Here is a 25290-nt window from a genome sequence, read left to right on the forward strand (position 1 = left end):
TATAGTAATAGAATACTGATTTTTTTTTTAACTTAGCACATTGATGCCTTTAAGAAGAGACTATATTACCTAGATATGTGACTAAATTCTGGCAAAGGAGGTGAAAGCAGGAGTATTGTGTGTGTGCTTGTAAAGGGCACTGACTTAGTTGGAAGAGACCTCTTTTTTGCCATCCAGCCTCTTTTATTCTTTATTGAAAGCGTTATAACTGGAACTTTAGCAAATATTTTGGACCATGAGGTGATCTTGACAATGGAAGTTAAGCACCTGGAATGGTGGAAGAAAAAGTTAGAAGTGTGGGTCCTTGAGGATACTATGCAGTCACCATCTGTACGTCGCCTATCTCTAGACTTTTACAAAAGGAAAAAATAAACCTCAATCTTGTTTAAGCTAAGGTACTGCTCCTTATACTGAGAGGAAGAAGCATAAATAATAAAGCACCATTGAGATTTAATGGTTGTGTACAGAGGGGTATGTGCTGGGGGGATGAAGGTATAAAGAGAATTGAAGGAGAGTAGCTTAAATGACTAACAGGTTGAGAAGATTGTGGATCTACTTTGATCATACTGGTGATGTTTTATTAGATAAATGGGAAATATAAACTTTTATGGGAAAAAGAAAATATTCAATAATTCAGTAATATTTGTGCAACTAGTTATCAAATCACATTTTGGATATTGGTGGTGGTCTTTGGAATATTAATAGTTTTTATAGGTTACTATTGTTAACTTGTTATGCCACTGTTAAATGAGGTATTAATAACTAGATTTTTTTCTGGTAAGTTCCTTCTTAGTAATAGCACTTGTGCAAGTGTCATCTCAAAATTTTTGATTGGCAAATATGAAAAAAATAGTTAGAAAACATTTGATTAGCCATTTTCTGTAGAAGAGGTTGAGAAAAGATTATTTTGGAGCCTACACAGCAAATGGTTGATATTCTTTCACTCATTTACATAAAGATTCTAAAAAATTGTTTATGTATTGATATCTGGGCCCTCAGTTTTTACACCAAATAATTCATTTGACACACTTAATTAAGTAGTTTTGGGTAGACAAAAATTTAGATGCCTGAATCGAGAATTTTACAATCTCTTTATTCACATCTAATTTATGATTTGGTTTTATTTGGATAGTGTAGAACTTTAGGCCTAGAAGGACCATAGGAGGTCATGCATTTCATTGTAATTTATCACATGTGGTTCCTATAAAGCTTTTACCTTTGTTTTTCCTTTGTGGATTTATTAATTCCTTTCCATATATTTCTGACAATTTATATTTTGTCAGTGGACTCTTAGGTTGTTTCCATGTCTTGGCTATTGTAAATAATATTGCAATAAACATAGGGGTGCAGATATGTTCTCAAGATAGTGATTTTGTTTCTTTGGGACAAATACCCAGAGTGGAGTTGCTGGGTCATATGGTTGTTCTATTTTTCATTTTATGAGGAACCTCCATACTGTTTTCCATAGTTTGCACCAATTTACATTCCCACCAAGTGCACAAGGGTTACCTTTTCTCCACATCCTCACCAACACTTGTTATTTCTTGTCTTTTTGATAATAGCCATGCTAGTGAGTATGAGGTGATAGCTCATTGTGGTTTTGATGTGCATTTAGTTGATGATTAGTGATGTTGAACACCTTTTGGTCATTTGTATGTTGTCTTTGGAAAAATGTCTGTTCAGATCCTCTGCCCATTTTTAAAATGGATTTTTTTTCCTGTTGAGTTGTATGAATTCTTTACATATTTTGAATGTTAACCCATTATCAGATATAAGACTTGCAAATATTTTCTCCCATTCTGTAGGTCACATTTTCATTTTGTTGATGATTTTCTTTGCTGTATAGAAGTGCTTTTTTGATGTAGTCCCACTTGTTTATTTTTAATTTTGTTGCCTTTGCTTTTGGTGGCAAATAAAAAAACAAACAAAAAACAAAAACAAAAAACAACATCACAGTCTACCGGTGTTGCTGTTTTATCAGGTTGAGTGAAGTGTAGAAACTTTATCTCTGTAAGTCCCATTATCCTCTCCTGTTTATAATATATCTTAAATATTTCCTCTACATATATTTAAAATAATAGCAGACAGTGTTATACTTTTTGTGTCAACTGTCAAACATAATGTAGAAAACTCAAGAAGAGAAGGGAAAGTCTATTATACTTACCCATATTTTTGCTTTTTCTGTTGTTTCTTCCTTCTGGGATATGGGAGGCAATAAGAGAACTCCGAGAACTCACTGCCATGTTGTTCCTTTAGTCCCTGGATCACTAGCAAGTCTGCCTTTTCTTTCCACCTTACCCAGTGTTCTTATATTTGTTTTATATAGAATGTCCAGGGTTTTCAGTTGTTCTTAGTGGGAAGGATAGGGAAAAGTGTATCTTTATCTTCTCTGTCTTGGTGTGGAACTGAGAGTTGCTTCACTGTGCTTTAACTATAAAAAAAAAAAAAGTGAAATCAAATGGAGTTTGTATTATCTAGTTTTCCTAACAGTGCTATTTGGGAGGAAAAGTTTGAGGCTTTTAAATCTCTGGATTGACTTATACTTGACATATCTTAGTTATACAGTTGCCTGTCCTTGGGTTAAAAAGTATGTGTAGGAGATTTTCTTCCCTTGCAATTCTTAAAGTCAGCAAATTTTTCATAATAATTAGCAATAATGAAAAAAAATAGCTATCATTGATTTTGGTTCTGCCACTTACTGGCTTTGTGACTTTGGGAAAGTTATTGAATCTCAGTGTGCCTTAATTTCTTCCACTGTTAAATGGGGATAATAGTACTTACATAATGAAGTTGTTGAGAAGATTAAATGGTATTATAATTGTGAAGCAACGACAAAAGTAACCAGCATTCAGGAAGCACTATATAAATGTAGCTATTATTATCGTTATACTTAGAATGCTATGCTCATGTGATAGTAATTGTTGCAATCATTTAAGGATAAAAAGTTCAGGCTCACAGAAGGTAAAATGCCCTGCGTGGTTTTTTAGTGGTCCAAATCTATACGGGTATTGCCAGAATTTATACCCATTTCTTTCTGATCTTAGAGTTTACACTTTCCAAGATGCCATGCTACCTGTGAACATCTTGCATTTTCACCTACATTACATTATGTATATTTGTCTTCATACTTCACATTTTAAATTGAGCAATAATATCTCACAAATGGTTGTACCAAAATTTATTTAAATTTTTCTTATTTTAGGATATATAAATTATCTCTATGCCACCCATCTGGCTCATGTGTTAGTGAATCAAATACTAGCCAAGAATATCATTTTAATATTCCTCAGACACGAGGTAGTAAAGAGTAGCCTTTAAGGGGATTTCATGCTTTTTATATGAAGATTGAAGTGTTTATTTAAAAAAATAAATCCCACTAAATTTTTCAGTAGCATACAATGTTTATTACTTTTGAATCTCTTGTTCTGTAAAAAGTTTTAAATCTATTTGAATCTGAATTTTTGAATTGTTGTTTTTTAGAAAGTTCTCTAGAAAAATTGTGAATCTTTATTTATTATTTGTATTATATATGACTTGGAATTTTTACAATACATCTATCTGCGTTTATTAACTATTAAATGTAATGTTTGAGGACTCTGCAGTTTATTGAGTTGGTTTGAATACAAGTCTTTGGTTTGAAATTATATTTGGATAATTTATTTCTGAGCACCTACTTTTGACATTTTCTTCATGTAAAAATAAATGAGGGGTGGCCTGATGGCTCAGTTGGTTAGAACGTGAGCTCTGAACTACAGGGTTGCCGGTTCGATCCCCATGTGGGCCAGTGAGCTGCGCCCTCCACAACTAGATTGAAGACGACTAGCTGCTGCTCAGCTTCCAGAGGGTCAGCTGGATGGCTCAGTTGGTTAGAGCGCAAGTTCTCAACAACAAGGTTGCTGTTTCAATTTCTGCATGGGATGGTACAAGTATGATTGAAAATGGTGACTGGACAACGACTTGGAACTGATGATCCCTGGAGAAACACACTGTTCCCCAATATTACCTAATTAAAATAAATAAATAAATAAATGAATAAACATATAAAAATGACTGAATCTTAGTTCCAGTTCTTCTGAGGTTTGATTTTATTTTGCCTAGGATTTTGCCTAGGTATTAAGTAAGTGTTAAATAAGTATATGTACACTTGGGCAATATTCATGCATTTGTTTGACCAATATTAATAAAAGGATTGCTCTGTTTTAGGCACTGTATTCTAAGTCCTTGCTCTACTGGTACATACATTTTAGTATAGGGAATAAATAAGTCAGTACGTGTTGTGATAGAGAATAATGGGGGACGGTGTGTGCTTTTTTAAAAAAGACCAAGGTGTCATAACATTCTTGTAGAGTCTTGTAGTCATTCTTTCATTTTTCCTTGCTTTCAGGGTCTCAGTTTTGTTCTGGAACCTACCCTTAGGGATAAATCTTGATTAGTCTAAGCCAGGGGTGTCCAAACTTTTTTCAGTGTTTTTCACCAAGGGCCATATGCGGTAAAATACACAAACAGCCAGGCCACTCACTCGAGGTGAAGTACATATTGCCTCACCTGGTTTATTTAAGTAAACTAAATATATTTTTGGAATTTGCTGCGGGTCAATTAACAATGGATCATGGGCTGCAGTTGGCCCGTGGGCCGCCGTTTGGACACCCCTGGTCTAAGCTATATGGCAATCCCATTCCATTTGTCAATGATTGATTTTGCAAGAGACAGGTGACTCAATAGTGGCAAATAAGATGTGCAGAATCTTCTGGGGAAGACTTCTGTCAGTAGTTTCCTCTCCTTAAAATGAGTCAGACCAGAAGAGATTACCAGTTGTGGTTTTTTTAACACATAATTACATGTGGCTGGAATTGAGTCAGCCAACTTGCTACTATAAAGAGAACTAGCCTGAGGACAAAAGCTGACATGCCAAGGGGGTAGAATAGAAGATGAAAAGCGGTTTTTGACTGTTTCATGGAGCAATTGAATTAACTATATTTTTCTCAATTGAGAAGTTAAAATTTTCTTATTTTTAAAGACATTACAAGTTAGTCTTTTTTTCTTCCTAATGTCGTAATTGATATAAGTTATCAGGAACTGTCTCTTAAAAGAGATGACATTTAAGTAGTGATCTAAATTATAAGAACAAGCCAAAGAAATTGCTCAGGTAGAAAGAAATTGTTCAGGTAGAAGAAAGAGCAAGAATGAAGGCCTCACTATAGGTAAGTACTTCCCATATTCTAGAAACTGGCAGAAGGCTGGTATACCTGGTTTCTAATGAACAAGGGAAATATAATAGTAACTAACATTTATAAAATTTCGGTACAATTTGCAAATCACTTTTACATTTATTATTTCACGTGATCTTCACATTATGGGAGGATATACCATTATTCCCATTTTATAGTTGGGTAAACTGCCCATGTGTTATAGGTAGTGATTGATTTGAAATGGTTGCTCTTTCTACTATATTATGCTGCCAATCAAGTATATATAAGCAGGTAAAATGGTTAAGGTATGCATGTCATTTGAATTTATTAATATTACCATTAGTATTAGCATTACTATTTGAACTTATTAGTATTACCATTAATTTATTCATGGCTGAACGTAAATATGCTAAAGCCAAATTTCTGGATCCACTTGAACAGTATATATTAATTACATCAGTAAACACAACCTGATGTGTTATCTTGAGTTAATGTGAATGAGATACCCCTGATAGAAACCTCATAAACGTGATTATTTGTTTGCACTTTATAACTAGGAAGATCAATTTCTAAGATATCGGCTGGTTTCAATGAAAAAAGTGTGTTTAGTGCTCATGTATTCAGGATGCCTGGCATTTTAAATTCATATGTGTATATACTGTGACCTTTCTGATAGGCATTGTGAAAGTATGAAAGATGACTCTATAAGTAATGAATGAAAATTGAGTTTTATAATCTTGGTAGGGGCTATATGAAAATTTTTTTCTTTCTTCTTCTGCCCTTCCTTCCTTTCCCCTTCCATGCCCTTCTCTCCTCCCCTCTCTCCTTTCTTTCTCCCTCCCTTCCTCCCTCTCTACTTCCCTCCTTCCCTTCTTCCCTTTCTTCATTCTACATTTCAGTTTAGACGGTTTCATCAAGGGCTTTTACATAAATAAGTAAAAGTTGATTTCATCTAGCATCAAAAGGCCAGTTTAATTTGTGATACTATTTTTACTTGCTTTTTCCTACTTTCTTAAATTAATAAACATACAGTTTTTAAACTACCATTTTCCCATATATGGAGGCTGGACAGTAAGAAAGATTTTAAATAAGTTCTGTAATAATACTTAATTTGAAAATGAATGATTTCATATGAGAAGCTATTTAAAGATATATCTTAGATGTATATTAATCTAGAATTGAACTGAATTATATATATATACAGGGCTCTTTATTTGTAGTTTATATAATTGATATGTAGCTTTTCTCAAAGTTTTATTATATTTCCATTTATCAAGCTGATGGCTTTGGAATATAACAGTCTGCTTAACCTCTGCTGTATTATAGTAGTCATTTATTAAATCTGTTGAATAAATGATTTTATTTTTCTGTTGAATTTTTCAGTTAATTCCATTGCATTGCAGTGATTACAAGAAGCACTCTGTAATAATAATTTCCTTTTTACTCTTTGCAGTAGTTAAGAAAATAAGTTCTTCTAAAATAATAACTCTCTAAACTATACTATATATCATAAATCAGGGAATCATTGAATATTATGATCACTTCTTTTGCTCTGAGAAAAGGTTAGGCTGCTAAGAGAATTAAGCAGTTTCTCTGTGGTTTGTTAACTATTTTACTAGTTATTTGAGTTGATTCTTCTGTGAAATGTGTGGAAAATATAACTTTCACATTAACGTTTGGATTGAAGTTGATTATATTTATAGAATAATTTTGAATTTCGTTTTCATTGAAAGTAAGAATGTGCAATAATGATTTTGTTGGAAAAAAGTCTATCTCATTGAAACTCGAAATGTAGGCACATAATTTAGCCATTTAATGAATCAGCGGCCTTCAATTGTTGACCTTTCCAGTTACATTCACAAAACGGAGATAGTTTATATTTTTTCTTAAAAATTTTTCAACTTTATTGAAGTATAATTTATACCAATGAAATGTACCCATATTAAGTGTACAGTTAGATGATTTTTCTCAAATCTATATCTTCATGTAACTGTCATCCCTCTTTTTAATTAGTCATCTACTTGCTCCCTAGCAAGCACTGATCTGATTTTAATCACTATATATTAGTTTCTATGTTCTAGAACTTCATATACATGTTGTTTTTTTCTTGGAATCTTTCGCCAGGCATATTTTTAAGATTCATGCATGTTGTTGTGTATATCAGTAGTTTGTTCCTTTATACTGCTAAATAATATTCCATTCTATGAATGAGTCAGTTTGTTTATCGAATCACCTGTTGGTAGATACTTGGATTTTTTCACATTTTTGACTTTTACAAACAAAATGGCTGTGAACATTTTTGTACAAGTCTCGGTATGGATATGAGAGTATAACATTATATTAGTTTCAGGTGCACATGACTTGATATGTGTATATAGTGTGAAATAACCACCACAATAAGTCTACTTAACATCTTTCACCATACATAGTTACAAATTTGTTTTCTTGTGATGAGGATATTTTGTATCCCTCTGTCTTAAAGTTCACCTAAGTTTTCCTCTGCAGTATCTGCCCTTAGTCCTTTCCAGAGAATTGAAAAATTTTTCAGATTTTTTTTGTTATAACAGTTGCATATTTTGATATAGTTTTTATTTCTTTTTTCAACATATTTTTCAATTTAAATCTTTGCACGTATTTTTAGTAGTTGTTTTAGTGTCCTTGGCTGCTGTCATCATCATCATCTCTGTTGTCTGGGTCTGTTTTAAATTGAATGATTTTCTTCTTGGTTATGGGCCACATTTTCCTCCTCTTTGGCGTCAGAGTAAAAAAATTAATTTGTTTTGAAAAGTAATTTATAACTTATTCTACCATATTTCTATTGATGGAAATTATGCTTTTTCCATTTGGAGCTATTGCAAACAGTGTTTACATTCAAACAATGAATGTAAATTCATTTTGTTCATGTGTTAAATGTATCTTAGTATAAATTCCTGCTAGTGGAGTTTCTCATCAAAGGGCATGTTTATATATAATAAATATTTGATATATAATGCCATATTTCTTTACATAGGGAACACTTATCTATATTAGTTATATTACAGCTGAATTATTTTTGAGTTTAGAAGACAACACCCTCTTAGAATGTGGTTCATACTAGCAGAACACACTAGACTCTTAGTAATCTTGTCCTGTAGAACCTTGTCACATACTCATCTTTTGAGCTTAGCATTAAAGTGAAGCCACTTGAATGTGACTCTTGAAAATATTTTCACATAGACAGATGCTAAAGGAAGTGGCTTTTAGTCATTTTCTTATTTGTTAAATATAAGAACAATCAATAGTGTTATAAATGTACTGCAATTTTTTATTGTTTCTAATGGGATGATTAAACTATTCCTGTCTTTAGTTTAATTTCTACTGTATTACTCAGTATGTTAGATGCTGCAAGCAGAGGCTTTTTGGGGGTTGTTTTGGTGGCATTACTTCTCTTTGCAATCCACTAGAATATTAGCTCTCGAGGGCAGAAATTTTTGTCTATCTTGTTCACTGCTATAACTCCCAGTGTCTATGGCACTGTCTTTTATGAAATAGGACTCAGAACTACTTCGGAATGAATGAGTGAATGAATCATGGTATTGTGTAGAATTAGGTAAAATACATGGTCAATTTGTTCTAGATGCTTTGCATTATAAATGTTGGTAGAACCATGCTGTAAATTTTTTATAGTGCAGTTTGCCGGCACAGTATTTTTCAGCTTTTTTTTTTTCCTGGAAAGGTCTATTTTTGAAAGATTTTTCACTGGGTTTAGAATTCTCAGTATGGTAGCTTATATTGTCAGAGTGAATAAGTTTAGATAATGTGAGCAAAACAGAAGTTTCAGTCTAATTATTTTGTAACCTTATCTCAGAAGTGAAATCCTATCACTGTATTCCATTTAAGAAGCAAGTAACTAGATCCAGCCCACACTCAGGAGGAAGAGATTATATAAGGGCATGAATAATGGAGGACACAGGGATCATTGGCAGTCATTTTGGAAACTTCCTACAACACTACATGTTACATAAATTATATACAATATTATAATTGGGTCTATAAAATAAGGTAACAGTGTTAACATATATGGCATAATAACAATTTGCTGTTTGTGTTCAAAGTGCTTTCCTTGGCTTTCTTTGGAAAGCTTCTCCCAGTATTCTGTGGGAGAGCGGTAATATGTATTATATCCATTTTACAGATAAAGAAATTGAAGTTCAGTGAGGTTATCGAGTTATTATATAGCAGAAGCAAGACTCAGGTGTAGATTTTGCCGATTCTAGCACCTATATTTTAAAATCTATATCTTGTCAGCATGAAGATAGAATTACTTTTATTGAGAACCTGTTATATATAAAATATTATAGTAAATGCTTTGTATATATTAACCTCATTTAAGCCTCACAGTAACTTCATTCAAGTTCCTGATCTTAGTGATGATGCACTCTAGCTTCCAGATTTAAGGAATTACTTTGAAAAATTACATATTTTTTTATTATAGAGACATTAAGCAGAAATAGAGACATTAAGAGTCTTTGTAAATACCAAAAGAAATGAATAATTTAAATATGTACTATCTTAAAAAAAGTGGTATCACCAATTAAATAAGTTTGTAGAAGGAAGTCTGGCACATTTCAATCCATTTCATATTCTGCAGATAAAGGATAGTATGTGAATCTCAAACAGGAATGAATTCATAAATACTTGAAAACAACCCACTCTGAGAGGAAATCTCAAAAAACATTGCTATTTAAATTGTAGTCAGAAATTAGCTCATGTAGTTAGTTAATTACATTAAGTGTTGAAATAGTTTCACTAATAAATTCTTTCACAAATAAACTCAGTGGCTTTCATGTCAAAGACTTTATATATACTTGCTTCAGTTTTCCCATTGTCTTTGCAATGTCAGTCTTCTAGATGAGGAAAATAAGACAAAGTAAAGAGAAAGTATTTTCTCATGGTTAAAAGGTGACCTAATCTCTTGGCCTTTTAGGCCAGTTTATTTTCATCTTTTAAAGGTTATCTTGAAAGATATATATTGACAATAATAAATCCCAAAGTTTATGAATGATTTTATTTTTGAACTGTTTTCCCCTTAAAATAGCACTGTCTCACTTTCTACATTCAGATTTGCTTTCTTAAGTGGGGCATAAAATGCAACTGAAGCTGATGTGCTCAGATTCTATGTTATATGTCATACTAACATATATCATGTATGATATCCTTTACTTACTAATTCACTTCTTCATTTACTTAAAAATATTTATTAGTGCCAAGTGCCAAGCACTGCTCTAAGTACTTGGGATACATCTGTAAACTAAATGAACAAAAATCATGGAATTTAAATTTTTATAGGCATAGTTCAAACAGTAAATATGTAAGTAAATAGGCATTTATTATGGATAGGGAAAAATATTATAACTGCTCTTTTAAGTCATGTAAAGGAAAATTATATAGAAAACTGCTTGGTTTTTAGCTTGGCTTGTTTTTGCCAATCCCATTTTTAAATACTACTTAGAACAATAAAATTTGGGGGAAATATTCTCCAAAAACAGAGTTAAAATGATACTATTAATTAAAAACATGACCATGTTGCTCCTACAATAACTTCTTGCTGTTTATGAATCATGTACTATCAGTACTGCTGTAAAATGTGGTAATTTAATATCTTGGTGATTTTGATGGTGATTTATAAAATCCTAAAGTACTTTGTATAACAGAATTTATATTTCTATTCAATTTATATTATACTTTTTCTGGCTTTGAATATTTATAATTTTTTTGTTGTAGTTCTAAGTAAAATGTTACAGCACATCTTTCTATTATTATTTAAATGATTCTTGTTTAGAAAGCTCTTTACCTTTCTTTCATCACAGTTGTCTTTCTAAGTTATTTTGCTACGAAGGAACAGAAAATTTTTTTTTAATATCTTATTTATGTAGCTTGGAATTAACTAGGGTGTATGTTCAGCATATGGTATGATAGCACTTTACAGTGTTGGATATGTTATCACAAACAGTATTATTAATTCCGATGTTAATACTTCTTTTGTTGACTTATTTAATTAAATCCATTCTTTAGACCATTAGAGTGGATTCATTTTTTAAATTTGTTTTAACCATGAAGCCCTGAGTGTCTGCATTTTTTCTATATAACATGAAAAGTAGACCTCACATTAACTGGATCTTTTACCTGAGACATTGAATAGACTAATTGTTCTTATATTTTAGTGAATAGACGGGGGTACCTGAGATTAGAGGAGCAAGGTTTTAGAAAGAATTTTGAGAGACAGAATGAACAGTGGTCAATAAAAAGAGTGTTCTCGATAGTCATAAGAATAGTTATTAAAACAACACACAAAACACCAAGTTTTCATTTGGATTATTGCTTTTTTATTTAGTTTTCAAACAATTCTCAGTGAGTACAATTTTTTTCATTCTGTGTTTTAGCTCGTGTGAATCAGTAACAGTGAGGCAAATATTGTAGGAATAAATGGGAAGGAAACAGTGCTTCTAGGACTTCATTTGAAGAGATATCCTTCTCTTTTAATACTTAGTCGTTTAAAAACAATTGAGATTTGAGGTTCAAAAGTAGAAAAAGAGGCTAATATTTCAAGCCTCTTTTCCAACTTTTCTACCTGGTCTTTAATGACTGTTTGATTAGTGGTCAAGTCCCCATCACATTCAGTCTTGTCTATAGAAATTATTTCTTTTCTCTCTTCTCTTTGACGATGAACTCTGTGCTTGGAGCTAAGACTTTTCTTATATAGCCCTGGAGTTATTAAATGGTACTAATACCGTATCTTTTCCTGTGAATTTTCTCTTTGGGGAGAAAATTGTCTTGTTTTTAAAGGGAATTCTAAGCCTAATGATAGAGAAGTGACAAACGAGACTCATTACCAAACCTGAGAAAGCATGCCCATTTGTAGTTTAAGATGCACAGTAACTAAGATTTAACTGCTATTCGATTTCTGTTGCAGTTGTTGGTATTTTTTAATAAGTTTGAGGAAGGAATAATCTATCCTAATCCATATGAACCTTTGCTTGTTTGAAGTTTGGAGTGCTTGCCAACTGCTTAATGGTTGTGATAACCTGTGCTTGGCTATAGGCATGTCATTTTTAGAATTTATCCCAAAAGTGATAATTTGCCTGTCACCTGCAAAATTAAGTGGCATAATGGCAGCCGAACAGTGAAATGGAGGGGAATGGAATTGGGATCTTGTAGCAATGAATTCACTTATAAAACTGTTTCTGTTTGAGATGATGGAAACATTAGGTCAAAATATGTAGCTCAATATATTTTGTTTGGTTTTGATTGATTATTCAAAGAGACAATCTTTTAATCTCCATATATGAGCTGTTACACAATGATGTAAGTAAGAAAGAAAGGTGATGATGGTGCTTCTTTCAGGCTTAGAGCTAATTCATTTATCAGTTAGGGCCCCGGTATACAGAGTTAATTTAATATGCAGACTTGAAGCTTTTAGATTTTACTTGTTATTAGGCAGTTAGGTCATTTGCCAGCCTGTTGGTCAGTCAACACCAATGTGTTCCTTTAACTCCGTGAATCTGAGCACGTGCTATTTTACATATTCTACATAATTTAAATACATTTCTTACTCTTTCCGCAGCATGTAGAGTCCATGAAGCACAGGACAATAGAGCTTCCTACTTATACCACCAGGAGGATCTCTTTGCAAGATTCACCACAGGACTACCAGAGACAGTAATCTGTCGGAAGCATCATGCGTTGAAACAACAGGAGGCTACTACTACCTTTGCACTAACAGGAAATAGAGTTAAGATGCTTTCAATTCTTTGAGCTCCAGGACGCCAGGGGAGTGAGTTGAAAATCTGAAAATGCGGCCATGGACTGGTTCCTGGCGTTGGATTATGCTCATTCTTTTTGCCTGGGGAACCTTGCTGTTTTATATAGGTGGTCATTTGGTACGAGATAATGATCACCCTGATCACTCTAGCCGAGAACTGTCCAAGATCCTGGCAAAGCTTGAACGCTTAAAACAGCAAAATGAAGACTTGAGGCGAATGGCTGAATCTCTCCGGTAGGTTCTAAAAAGCTGAAGGAAGAGTGATGAAATATTGTACTTTGTTTTTAGTTGCAGGGTTTCGTCCAGCTTTTAAAAAGTACTTAATGATTTTTTTTTGCAAAAATTTAAATATCTTAGTAAGATACTTTTTATACCAATGATATCTCCATATTTAACATAGAGAATTTCTCCATAGTGGAAAATCTTATTTTGCATATGAATTTTAATAAAGAAAAACTATGACATTTATGTACTTATATTTCATTTATAATTATCTTCAGCGTTTTGATAATCTTGATTCATTAAATACAAACTATGATTTAAATTAGTATATATTAAATTTTTTATCATATGGACTATAACAAAAGCATTATAATAATTGAAAGACTGTGTTAGTCTACACTGTAACATTAAAATGAAGAAACAAAAATTCATCCTTAAGTAAGATAACTGGATCTGGAATTCAGAGAATTATTATCATTACGACTTCTAGTCTATTAAAAAATGTGATAGGTATCTGTCAGAAGGCATCAAGTGTTTGGAAAAACAAAGTCTTGTGTTTTCAGGGAGCAAGTGAACATAGTGTTACAGATAATCTCTGTATTTGTGTTCAAAGTTTTTTAGTTTAAAAGTTATCTAGTATCTTCTACTTCCTCCAATATATGTGAAGGTAATCATGTATTTAGTGCTTGCTGTTTGAGTTATCATTCTAGAAGTGGTAATTGACCTTAAGGGAAGTAATGTAGAGAAAAAAGAGCACAAAGTTAATTTCTTCTTGAGAAGCAAATTTAAGATGTGGAAAGTGGAGGCTTACTGTTGTGCATAGAACCCTCAGAGTAGGCGGGGAGAAGAAGGGGAGAGAGCGATGTTGTGGAAGCTGAGGAACATTCTGTGAAGGAAGAATGTAGTTGGCACTGTTACATACCCTTGAGGCCTTAAGGAGGACATCCATGGTGCTCCCACTCCCCTGTCCCCACTGCCCTTCACTCTTTCTTTAGAACTCAGGTTTTTTCCCCTTTATTTAGTTCCATAACTTTTTCCTTCACTATAATATTGTTTTTGGTCTTTTTATGTTCTATAGAAGACAGTGCTGGTGTTAACAGTTTTACAACAATCCATGAAATTTCATCTCTGTCATTTGTAATAGTAGTACCATTCAGCAAGACACAAAGTAGTCAGGGATTAGAAAGTTGACAGAAAATGAATTTGTAAATCATTTTATTTCCTTATTGGGGAGCCAGGGAAGATCATGGATAAGGCAGTCTTTCAGGAGAGTCTTACTCAATTATTTGTATGGGAACCAAAGATTGACAGTTTATAAGTTAGTAATAATAGCTGTCATTTATTGAGAGTTTATCATATGCCAGGTACTGTGCCACTGACTTGGCATAGATTATCTCATTGACTTCACAACTTCCTTATGAGATGCTGGTACTGTTTTTATAACCATTTTACAGATGAGGAATGAAAGGGATATTAAGTAATTTAATTTTTAATTTTTCACAAGGTCACACCTTTTATAAGAGGTGGCACTTACTTTGAATCCTGGCAGTATGACTTGAAAGACTGGGCTCTGATGAACTGTATTGCCTCTCTGAGTAGAAACTAGAGAGAAGTCAGTAATTCAAAAATCTCAATTGAAAGTTTCATGTACAAGATCAACCAAGAGTAGCTGCTGCTCTCAGTGACTTTGGAGTATGCTTTGATTACAGTAAAGTCTTGTTCTACATCATAGGAATTTTGCTCCTCGAAAAAGATTTTGCCCCTTAACACTTTAGGCTCATAGTAATTGCTCACTTTTCTCCTAATTCCAATGTCAGTATTGATACTTGGCTTATTTCTGACTGCCAAGTATCTTGTTTTTATTGCACGAAGGAAAGCTTGCCTTTAATATGGTTTGTTTTGTTTTTTGTTTAGCCTAAGGAGGCAGAATTGGAAGTTTTTAACTATCACATAATCTGTGCTTCATTAACTGATACAGTGAATCTATTAGGAAAATGAGATCAGGATGATATTTAGATATATTGAGATTGATGTGCTAGCGGAACCCATCCGGTAGAAAATTGGAAAGTGAGTTTAGAGCTCAGGGAATAAGCCAGAATGAGAAAGATACCTTTGGGAATCATCCACCTAGACGTGATTGCCAGAAAATGTGCTGCACAAAGTAAAAATTCCTCCTCTCATTTTAGATGACCCACAGTTGTCATGGAGAAGAAGTGTGGGAATAGCATTTACACACTCTTACTTGCAGGGCCAGCAACAATCTCACATGGAAAGAAAATTCACATTTTCGATGAATTTGCACCTGCTAAAATAAACTGCACTTCTTTTATGGCTGTAGCAATTGGTTATGCGGCACAGAAGCATAGGATCACACATGTTTTCCCACATTATTGTCATTAGTAGCTTTTATGGGGGTGGCACATTAGTAGGAAAACAGCATATTGAGAATATATCTCTGTTTTAATTATCATTTATTGTTATCTTAATTTTTCTATGCATTCCCAGAGATAGACACACACACACACACACACACACACACACACACACACACACACACGGATATAATGTTGTAACCTCCCTTTTCATGTGCACTAAAAAGTGTAAGACTACTTAAACACTCAATATATAAAAATCTAAGTTTTTTAAAATAGCAAACAATGAATGTGAACTTAAAATATGACAATCTATTTTGTCATTACTCGTATACAGTCTTGCGAATATTTTGTAAAGCCAGGACCACTAGTGTACAGACACAATGAATGGCCTATGCTACTATTCACAAGAGAGCTACAAGTCATAATTTTTTGGTTTCTTAATGTTTTATGTGATAGTTCATTGACTGGGTATTGAATTGCAGTGGGAAATGATTTAAGCCAAGATATTAGCTTCTGCTTTTACTCCTAGCATCTTGATGATTCTGACAACAACAACATCATCATCACCAGGAGTAGCAAGAAAATAAAACAATTGTAGCTGTAAATATGTATTAGTATGTATTGAGCCATGTTCTAAGCATTTTATATATTATTAACTCAACCTCTACAACAGGCCTATGACTTAAGTACCCATATTATCCCCATTTTATAGATGTAGACAATGAAGCATAGTTAAATAGTTTGCTGAAATTTACATAACTATAAATAGTAGATCTGGAATTCAAACCCAGACACTCTTGCTCCATAATCGAAACTCTTAAATCATGTTGCTATGGTGCCTGTAAAAGTAACTGCTATGTCACACAAAAAAGTGCAACAATCCTTGTTTTCCTAACACCCTTTGCTTATTGTATGTGTGGGTCCAGAAGACTATGCCGTGGCCCATAATGGACACCTTCTTTCTGTCAGATTCCTTTTCTCTCCATTTACCATTGAACAGACTTCAGAATAAAGAAAATTATCAAAGATAAAGAAGACGCATGCATACTGATAAAAGAGTAAGTTCTGCAAGAAGACAGATCAGTTCTTAACATGTATGCACCTACCAACAGAGCATCAAATACATAAAGCAAAATACGCAAGGCAAGGAAAAACATATAAATCAACTATTTTAGCTAGAGACTTCAACACCCCTCTTTCAGTAATAGATCAAGCAGGCAGAAAACCAGTAAGGATATTGTTGACCTGGACAGCATTTTATCAATCAACTTGACCTAATTGACATTTATAGAATACTCTATCCAACAACAGCAGAATACACATTTGCCATCCCTCCTATTCTGATGTACTCTCTGTAATTTGGATAGGGGTGTTTCCTTTAAAAGTTCCTCTAAGTTGTCTTTCCATAACGAACAGAGAAGTCTGTGTATTTAGAGTTGGGGTAAAGGGGAAGAATTGGATTGTAGAAATTTCTTCTTATTTATAGGGTCAGCTGGAAGTCCAACCTGTAGAGAAAAATTCCTTTTTGTCTTCATTCCAAGCTCTGCCCACTCCCTACTTCCAACAAAGAATGGTTCAATAAAAGTCAGCTATGTGCAATATAGGGTAAGATCATGCTTTCTTAATTAGGAGTCATAATCACTTTCCTCATTCACATTAATATATGCATATATAATGTCAGAATCACCACCAAGCAGATAAAGTTAGAGTAAATTAACTTCTCGTATTTGGAAAATAGTACATGTATAAAATTTGTGGAGCTGGTAATAGGATTTTGAAGATCAAATAGAGTCAAGTAGAGTTTTTTTACAGTTCCTAAATCAAAAAATGTAGACCATTAATATTACAAATGTTAATATTATAGACCATTGATAGAAAATTGCAAAGCATAATGAAAGGCACTGGATAAATTGTGTTAAGAAGGAGTCAAGTTTGGTGATTCGTTCGTTTAATTATTTATTTTAGTTTTCTTAGAACTAATTAGAAAACAAAATGCATCCAATTATTTATATGTAGCCTGTTAAACAGGTGTATTAGTTATCTGTTGCTGTGCAACAAATTACCACAACTTAGTGGTACAAAATAACACACATTTGTTTTCTCAGCAGTTTCTGTGGATCAGGAGTCCACGCACAGTTTAACTGGTACCTCTGCTTTGGGGGCTCTTACTTGTCTAGAAGGTGTTGGCTATGTCTGGGGCTTCATCTCAAGGCTTAGCTGGGGAAAGATACAGTTCTAAGATCATATGGTTGTTGACAGAATTCACTTCCTTACAGATTGTTGGACTGAGAGCCTCAGTTTCTTGCGGTCTGTCTGTTAGAGGCTGCCCTTAATTCCTTTCCAAGTGGATCTCTCCATAGGGCAGATCACAACATAGTAATTTACCTCATCAAAGGCAACAAGAGAGAGAATCTACTATCAAGATGAAGTTGCAGTTTTTTGTAACAGAATTACAGTAGTTATATCCCATCATCTTTCGTGTGTTCTGTTAGTTAGAGCAAATCACAGGTCCCACCCACACTCAGGGAGATTTCTCAAGAGCTTGACTACCTGGAGACAGGGATCAGTCGGGGCTACACCAGGCACCATGTCTCTGTGCCTGCTTTATTGTGCTCAATAATAGTAACATTTAAGTCCTCATTGTGTATGAGCACTTTACATATATTCTTTTATTTTAAAAGTTAAGTGGTTTGCCCTAGACCACATACAGGCTTGGTAAATGCTAGAACCAGTTTAAGAACCCAGACTGTCTGATTCTAGGAAGTGGAGAGTAATACAGTAATTTTTTTTTTAATTAAAAACCAAAAGCTTTAAATAGTGCTTGTTAAATGCTTTTTAATGTTGCCAAGTTGAGGTTGGTGGCATTTTTACATCAATAAGAATGTTAACCTGGTTACTGATTGTTACCACTATTTCAGACTATACATTCTAATCACAGTGAACATCATTTATTGTGGCTCAATCTCTTCATTTTCTTGGTTACCTGTACAAAGATTGAGGGGCAGAGAATGACTAGATACTCCGAAATCTTACCTGTTTACAAGGAATAATAAACGTGGCTTGAGGGAAGAGTTGCTGAGTAGATAACTTCATTTATTTAATAGATATTGTAAGATTAATATTTTATACTCTTTTGTATGGATGATGCCTTTGGTTGCTGGATTCCGAAGGCAGCTATAATATGAAGTATTTCCTAATTCATATAAAGCTAATTCTTTTCCCTCTTCATTCCTTATTCATTCATTCATTCATTCAATCTATCATTTCTGTTTCTAATGTCCCAGGAGTACCTCTGTATTGCTATGTTCAAGGCTGAAAATTTTTAGGTAGAAAAATATTTGACCATTATTTAAAAATCATTTACCTTGGTTGTACTGTAAGATTTCCTCCCTCCCTTCCTTTTACCCAACTTGGGAATGATTGAATATGGCAAGAGTAAGGTGATGAGACTTACATTACTATAAATTACTGTACTGGGAGATTATTTTGAACTTATCTGTAATGTCATTTATTTCTGTAGTGTTGGATTTTTCCTGTAATTATATGTATACACATGTAATCTTTCATACATGGACATTAAATTTCATAGGTATGAGTGCAGAAAGTCCCAGCTGTAGGTGGTCTGTCCTTTTGTTCATGTAATGACAAGTTGATTATCACTGTTCTCTTGGAAGCAGGTATTTCTGATGAATACTTTTCAATTCAGTTTTCAAAGTATAGATAAAAATACACCCAGAATTAGTCAACAGTTGGATACAAGTAAGGATCACTTTCACATGAATTAGGAAACATGAATTAAATTTGGTTACCCTTTTACCAGGGATCCTTACAATAGCTCACTTGCTAAAGATGGTTGGATCTCTGTTGTTTTTACTTTATTGGCTTTAGCAGTGGTTGGCAAACTATGGCCCGTAGGACAAATCCATCTCTCCCTTGTTTTTTATTTGTTGTTGTTGTTTTTGTTTGTTTTTTAAAGATTTTATTGGGGAAGGGGAACAGGACTTTATTGGGGAACAGTGTGCACTTCCAGGCCTTTTTTACAAGTCAAGTTGTTGTCCTTTCAATCTTAGTTGTGGAGGGCGCAGCTCAGCTCCAGGTCCAGTTGCAGTTTTTCTAGTTGCAGGGGGTGCAGCCCACCATCCCTTGTGGGATTCAAACCCACAACCTTGTGGTTGAGAGGATGCGCTCCAACGAACTGAGCCATCCGGGAGCTCAGCGGCAGCTCAGCTCAAGGTGCCGTGTTCAATCTTAGTTGCAGGGGGCGCTGCCCACCATCCCTTTCGGGACACGAATTGAACTGGCAACCTTGTGGTTGAGAGCCCACTGGCCCATGTGGGAATCGAACAGGCAGCCTTCGGAGTTAGGAGCATGGAGCTCTAACTGCTTGAGCCACTGGGCCGGCCCTGTTGTTTTTTAATGGCCTCCAAACTGGGAATGCTTTTACATTTTTAAATGGTTGAAGAAAAAGCAAATTCAAGGGGAATATGCAGCAGAAGCCATATGTAGCCATAAAAATACTAAACTATTTACTGACTGGTCCTTTATACCAAGTTTGGTGGCCAAGTTTGTGTGAACCAGGATATTTAGTCCTTATCTCTCGTAATCTCTGAATTATTACCCATATTGCATGTTAGCTTGGATTGCTCTGAAAGGAAGTTCAAGTCCAATTATTGATATTTATCTTAAGTTCTTGCTGACTGTACTATAAATCTTAGACACTTATTTTGTATCTCTGATTTCTTCATATTTTATGCTTTTATTGTGTGCTGCACTAGTCCATGTTTCTTATGTCTGCCTTCTTAAGGCAGCTTGTATTTAGGGCTGAAGTGGGATTTAGGGGGAAGAGATCAGGTATGTTTAGAAAAGAAACAGTCTGATGAAATGAAATGAGCAGGGTTTTCAGATTTGGGTTTGGATTCCTATTCTACCACTTACTTAATGATTTTTAAGAAGTCATTTAATCATTCTGACCCTCAGTGTTTTTGTTTTTTGTTTTTAAACTTGTAAAATGGCAATAATAACCTCCATTTTGCAATGTTAAGTTGTAAATGATATTTAAAAACGTATTTAGAAGAAGAACTCCTTGGTGTTAGTGGTTCGTCAATAAATAGATTTTTAGCTAATGGTAGTTGATAATCTAAAAAGCACATGACATTGCACACTTTCATAGAACTCAGAATACTTGTTTTCGTTTTTTCTAATAGAAAGAATTGTCTTATGTCAAATATTTAGTGCAGTGGATTAGATTTCAGAAAACTTGCACATTCTTCAGTGACTTTACCCTGAGAAAAATCATAACCTCTTTGGGAGTAGAATACAAAACTGTAGAGAGATGCTTACATTTGATGAATTTGTAAGTCTTTACAGAGACCAAATAGTTAAATAATATTGTAGGTTAATTAGGAGCATAGAATAGGCTTTATTTCTTATAATTTGGCTCTCAAGACTGAATTGTGTGACTTTTTTTTTTTTTAGCTGATTGATGCTTGTAGGTATTGGTATTTAATTGCCCATCCTCAGCTTTATTTAAACTATAGGAATTTTAAGTATTCATTATCAATACCTAGAAGGGCCTCTAAGGAAGAATGCACCATTCTTTGAGAAAAATGCCACATGAATAAGAATATTAAAATCTTAAATAACTAAATTGAAAAAATTTAAATGTTTATGTGTCGAAGAACTTTGTTTTTCTTCCATATATAAATGCCATATAGGCAAAGTGAATTTACATTAAATATTTTATCATATGTGAATATTTGAGTTTAGGGTCTTGATTAAACATTCTTTACATTTTATCCTTTATTCTTTTATTCTAATATTGAGTTGATAATGGCTCCAAGCACTTCATGATAATTGAAGATAAATATAGTAGTTCCCTCTTATCTGTGGTTTTGCTTTTCATGGTTGATTACTCTCAGTCAATTGTGGTCAGAAAATATTAAATGGAAAATTCCAGAAATAATGTTTCATGTGTTTTAAATTGTGCATGGTTCTGAGTAGTGTGATGAAATCCTGCTCTGTCTGGCCTGGGATGTGAATTTTCTCTCAGTGTGCATGCTGTATATACTACCTTCCCATTAGCACTTTCAGTTACCAGATTGGTTAGAGAGAGAACACATTCACATAACTTTATTACAGTATATTGTTATAATTTTCTATTTTATTAGTTATTTTTGTTTATCTCTTACTGTGCTTACTTTATAAATTAAACTTTATCATGGGTATGTATCTTTAGGAAAAACATAGTGTATATAGAGTTTGGTACTATTCGTGGTTTCAGGCATACGCTGGAGATCTTGGAGTGTATGCCCCGTGGATAAGGGGGTACAACTGTAATTGTAAGAAATATGACCATAATAATTCAGCAATTTCAGTGTCACTTGATTTATAGGTGACACATAATCTGGTAGTAACTGTTTAGGAAAAAAACTTTACTGGACTATTACTCACATTTCCTTTGGGCAAACTTTTTTTTTTTTTTACAAGAGAATAAATCCACTTTATTTACTTTTCAGTAAGCTTAAATCCTTGAGGGGTACAGCATTACATGGATTCTGTGTCCTATGGCTTTAGCAGGAAGGTTGCTTCGGAATTTGGCACGGACCATACCACTGTTTCCATGAGCACGAGTTACCTTGCCCCAGATTACTCTGGTTTTGTTCGGTTTGCCACCAGGAGTCACTGTGTTATTCTTTGCCTTGTACACATTTGCACATCTCTTGCCTAGATGGAATTCAGTTTCATCTCGAGCATAAACACTTTCAATTTTAAGAAGAGCTGTGTGCTCTCTCTGGTTTCGGAGACCCCGCTTATAGCCAGCAAAAATGGCTTTGGACCACAGCCTTCCAGACATATTTGTTGTTTTAGAAGTCCTGTTCCCAGCAGGCCTCCCCAGGCGCCAAGATGGCAGAAAAAGCTAGGCAAACTTTTATTTCACTATGAAGTTGTGGGGGTTTTTTGGTGGGGGCGTTTTTGAATTGCCATTGACAGTTATAACTCCTTGAGGTAAAATCATGAAACAAAGTGGTTGTCTAGTTTGACAGATCAATATTCTTGCCAAAGCTATCTGAAGGAGAATAAATATAAAAAGATTTCAACATACTAGAGTTAGCCTGTGAATTACAATGGCTAGAAGGAAGTATAGTATAAAATAGCACACTATACTTTTCTTGTTATTGTTATTGCTTGTTCAAATAAAATAAGTTTAATTTTAATCCAGTCCTTTTGTTCTTTTAAAATGTATGCAAAAGCCAGTGTTTGGCAAGATGTTTCACATCAGAAATGCGAAAGAGATTCTAATAAGGTTTGAAGAGAAAGGTGTACTTAATAAATATAGAATGCTATTTGTGCAAATAAATAAAGACAAAGGAGACATTCAAAAGTATAGTTTATGTTAATTCTCATTTATATTCAATAGCACTTCAAAAATATTACCTTTTTTACCACCAGATACATATAGGAGCTAAGTGACTTATTCATTTTTCTGAAAGTCAGTGGCAGAAGGAGAAATAGAATCTTCCAAGGAATTATGAAGCTGTATCTAATTTTCAGTACACTGCCAAAATTATCTTTTTTTTATACCTCTCAAGCTTCTCTTACTTTAAGTATTAACTCAGGACTATGTTTTATTAACCTATAGATAATGACAAAATATCCTGTTTCGTATTGCAATTACGTTTGTTAATTGTTAAGTGTGATCCGAGGTTTCCATATACCAATATTATTAGTAGAAATGGCCACTTGAATCATTACATCTCTAAGTTTTATAGCTACACTTGTATAAGCATGTAGGGACTATTTTTAATATTTAACTACAGTAATCCCTTATAATCTGTATAAATAATTACACATGGCACATGTAACACAGAAATTTGCTGTGATCAATACTTGCAGTGTTTCATGCAGGTCATGGATCTGTGGGAAGAAACCACGTACTATACGTTTAGATTAAGTTCTCAATTTATTTTCTCAGTCATACATCAGCTTATTGGATATGGTGTGGCCACATAGAGTAGGAATCGATGTAATTTATCTAAATGTAGCTTTGCTTGGCCTTCTGGAGTCCCTAATGGAGTCAGAATCTGCCTGTGCATGCATGTCTGATTTATAAAGTAAATGTGCCCATGTATTGGTTGTGTGATTAAACATTCCTAATTTGTTTGTCGGGGGGGGGGGGTAGGTCATCAATCTGAATTAATGACAACTGTGAATTATAGGTATTATTTGATGATAAATACAGCTGTATTGCTTTTGAGTTCATGTAAACCAAAATATTAGTAAGTATAACAAACTATTTCCAAGTAGAGAGCTCACTGGACCAGATATAATTAATAGATAAGGGTAATTGGTAAATAGAATAATCAATTTACACACCAATAATTAGTGTAGTTGTGTTCTGAAGAAATTTGTTTTTGTATGTTAAAATACTACTACCGTCACCCTATGAATATTTATACCGTTAGTGATATACTATTCACATATGATAAATATTTAATACATACTTATATATTATATAATTATGTATCAATATATAATTTACTTTTAAAATAAACATTCTTCTACAGTTTAAGAAAACTGACCCTATTCACTCTTTTAGCTTAATTTCCCATTACTCTTTCCAACTTAACTTCCCTTTTCATTTTTATTTTCTATTCTCCTGTGTACCATATGCTCCAGACATATAAAATTATGTTCATATTTCCCAGATACAGTGTGCTGTTTAATACTGCTGTTCCTTTGTTTGAAATGTCTTTCCCTTCCTTCATCTCTCTACAAACTGTTGAATTTTTAGAATGGCCGAGATGTGGCTGCCCTTCTTAAGCTCCTTAGCTACACCGGATGTCTCTTGTTGTTCTAGTCCAAACCCTTATACCGAATCATAACTGTTATTACATGTGGTATAATTTGTATTTCATGATTTGTGTCTGACTGTTTTTCCCAGGTTATGAACTCCTTGAGGATAGTAGCTGCTGCTGATTTATGTTTGTGTCATTAAGTACCTGGCATGTAACAAGCACTTGGCACATTTTTTTTTTGAGTGAATTGTGATTCTTAATTTTGCAGAAATCATGTTATCAGATGTTCTGTTTTCTTTCTCCTCTCTTTTCTTTCCGTCCTTCTTGTCTCCCTCCGACCTTCTTTCACCTCCCCCCTCTTCCCTTCCTCCTTCTCCTCAGTTTTGTTCTTTTCTTCAGTAACATATAGAAAACAGGCAAGTTCAGTAGTAAGTGTTTGCCAGGAAAACGGTCTACCAATGGATACTACTTCTTTGTTCTTACAGATAATCTGGATGGTTTATTTATGCTGAAATATCATTTTAAAAAGAATCCTGATTTCACTAGAAACTTCTTCCTTAAATATCAAAGTGTACTAATGGCACTATTTAACTGTATGCACATAAAAGAAATAAGGAATAATGGGTCTATACAAATTTGAAAATAAGAGTTTGTCACAGACTTAGTGATTCTGCACCATGGGCCTCTCAGATCTTTGCTTTGATATTCTCTCCTTGCCTGTCAAGGGCTTTGCCTTAAATGTGTTGACTCAAAGTTGTCCACTTTCACTCATTCAGTATGAAGACCTCTTTTCTCATTTCTTTCCCGTCCTCTCACAGTGATAAAGGTATATGTCACCTAAACTTTAACAATTTTTGACACAAGAGATTCCAATTTTTAAAAAGTGATTCATAGACGTGGTAAAACAT

The 25290-nt window shown here is 33.8% G+C and overlaps 2 protein-coding genes across 3 annotated transcripts in view; one reads left to right on the forward strand and one right to left on the reverse strand.

Moving 5' to 3' along the window:
- The window catches only part of FUT8 (fucosyltransferase 8), a 207073-nt gene that overhangs the window by 76134 nt on the left and 105649 nt on the right, over positions 1-25290 (forward strand). For both annotated transcript variants that reach the window (XM_081049403.1, XM_081049404.1), the window contains one exon: positions 12793-13224. In XM_081049403.1, coding sequence (XP_080905529.1) covers positions 13022-13224 — 203 coding nt within the window. In that variant the 5' untranslated portion in view covers positions 12793-13021. The remainder of the gene's footprint in view (positions 1-12792; positions 13225-25290) is intronic.
- Positions 22108-22440, reverse strand: LOC308497096 (large ribosomal subunit protein eL33-like; the record flags this gene model as incomplete). The annotated part of the gene is made up of 1 exon (XM_081047265.1): positions 22108-22440. The coding sequence occupies one exon, from the start codon at positions 22438-22440 to the stop codon at positions 22108-22110; it is 333 nt and encodes a 110-aa protein (XP_080903391.1).

The sequence above is a fragment of the Rhinolophus hipposideros genome (assembly GCF_964194185.1).
Source record: "Rhinolophus hipposideros genome assembly, chromosome: 5".
Classification (NCBI taxonomy): Eukaryota; Metazoa; Chordata; class Mammalia; order Chiroptera; family Rhinolophidae; genus Rhinolophus; species Rhinolophus hipposideros.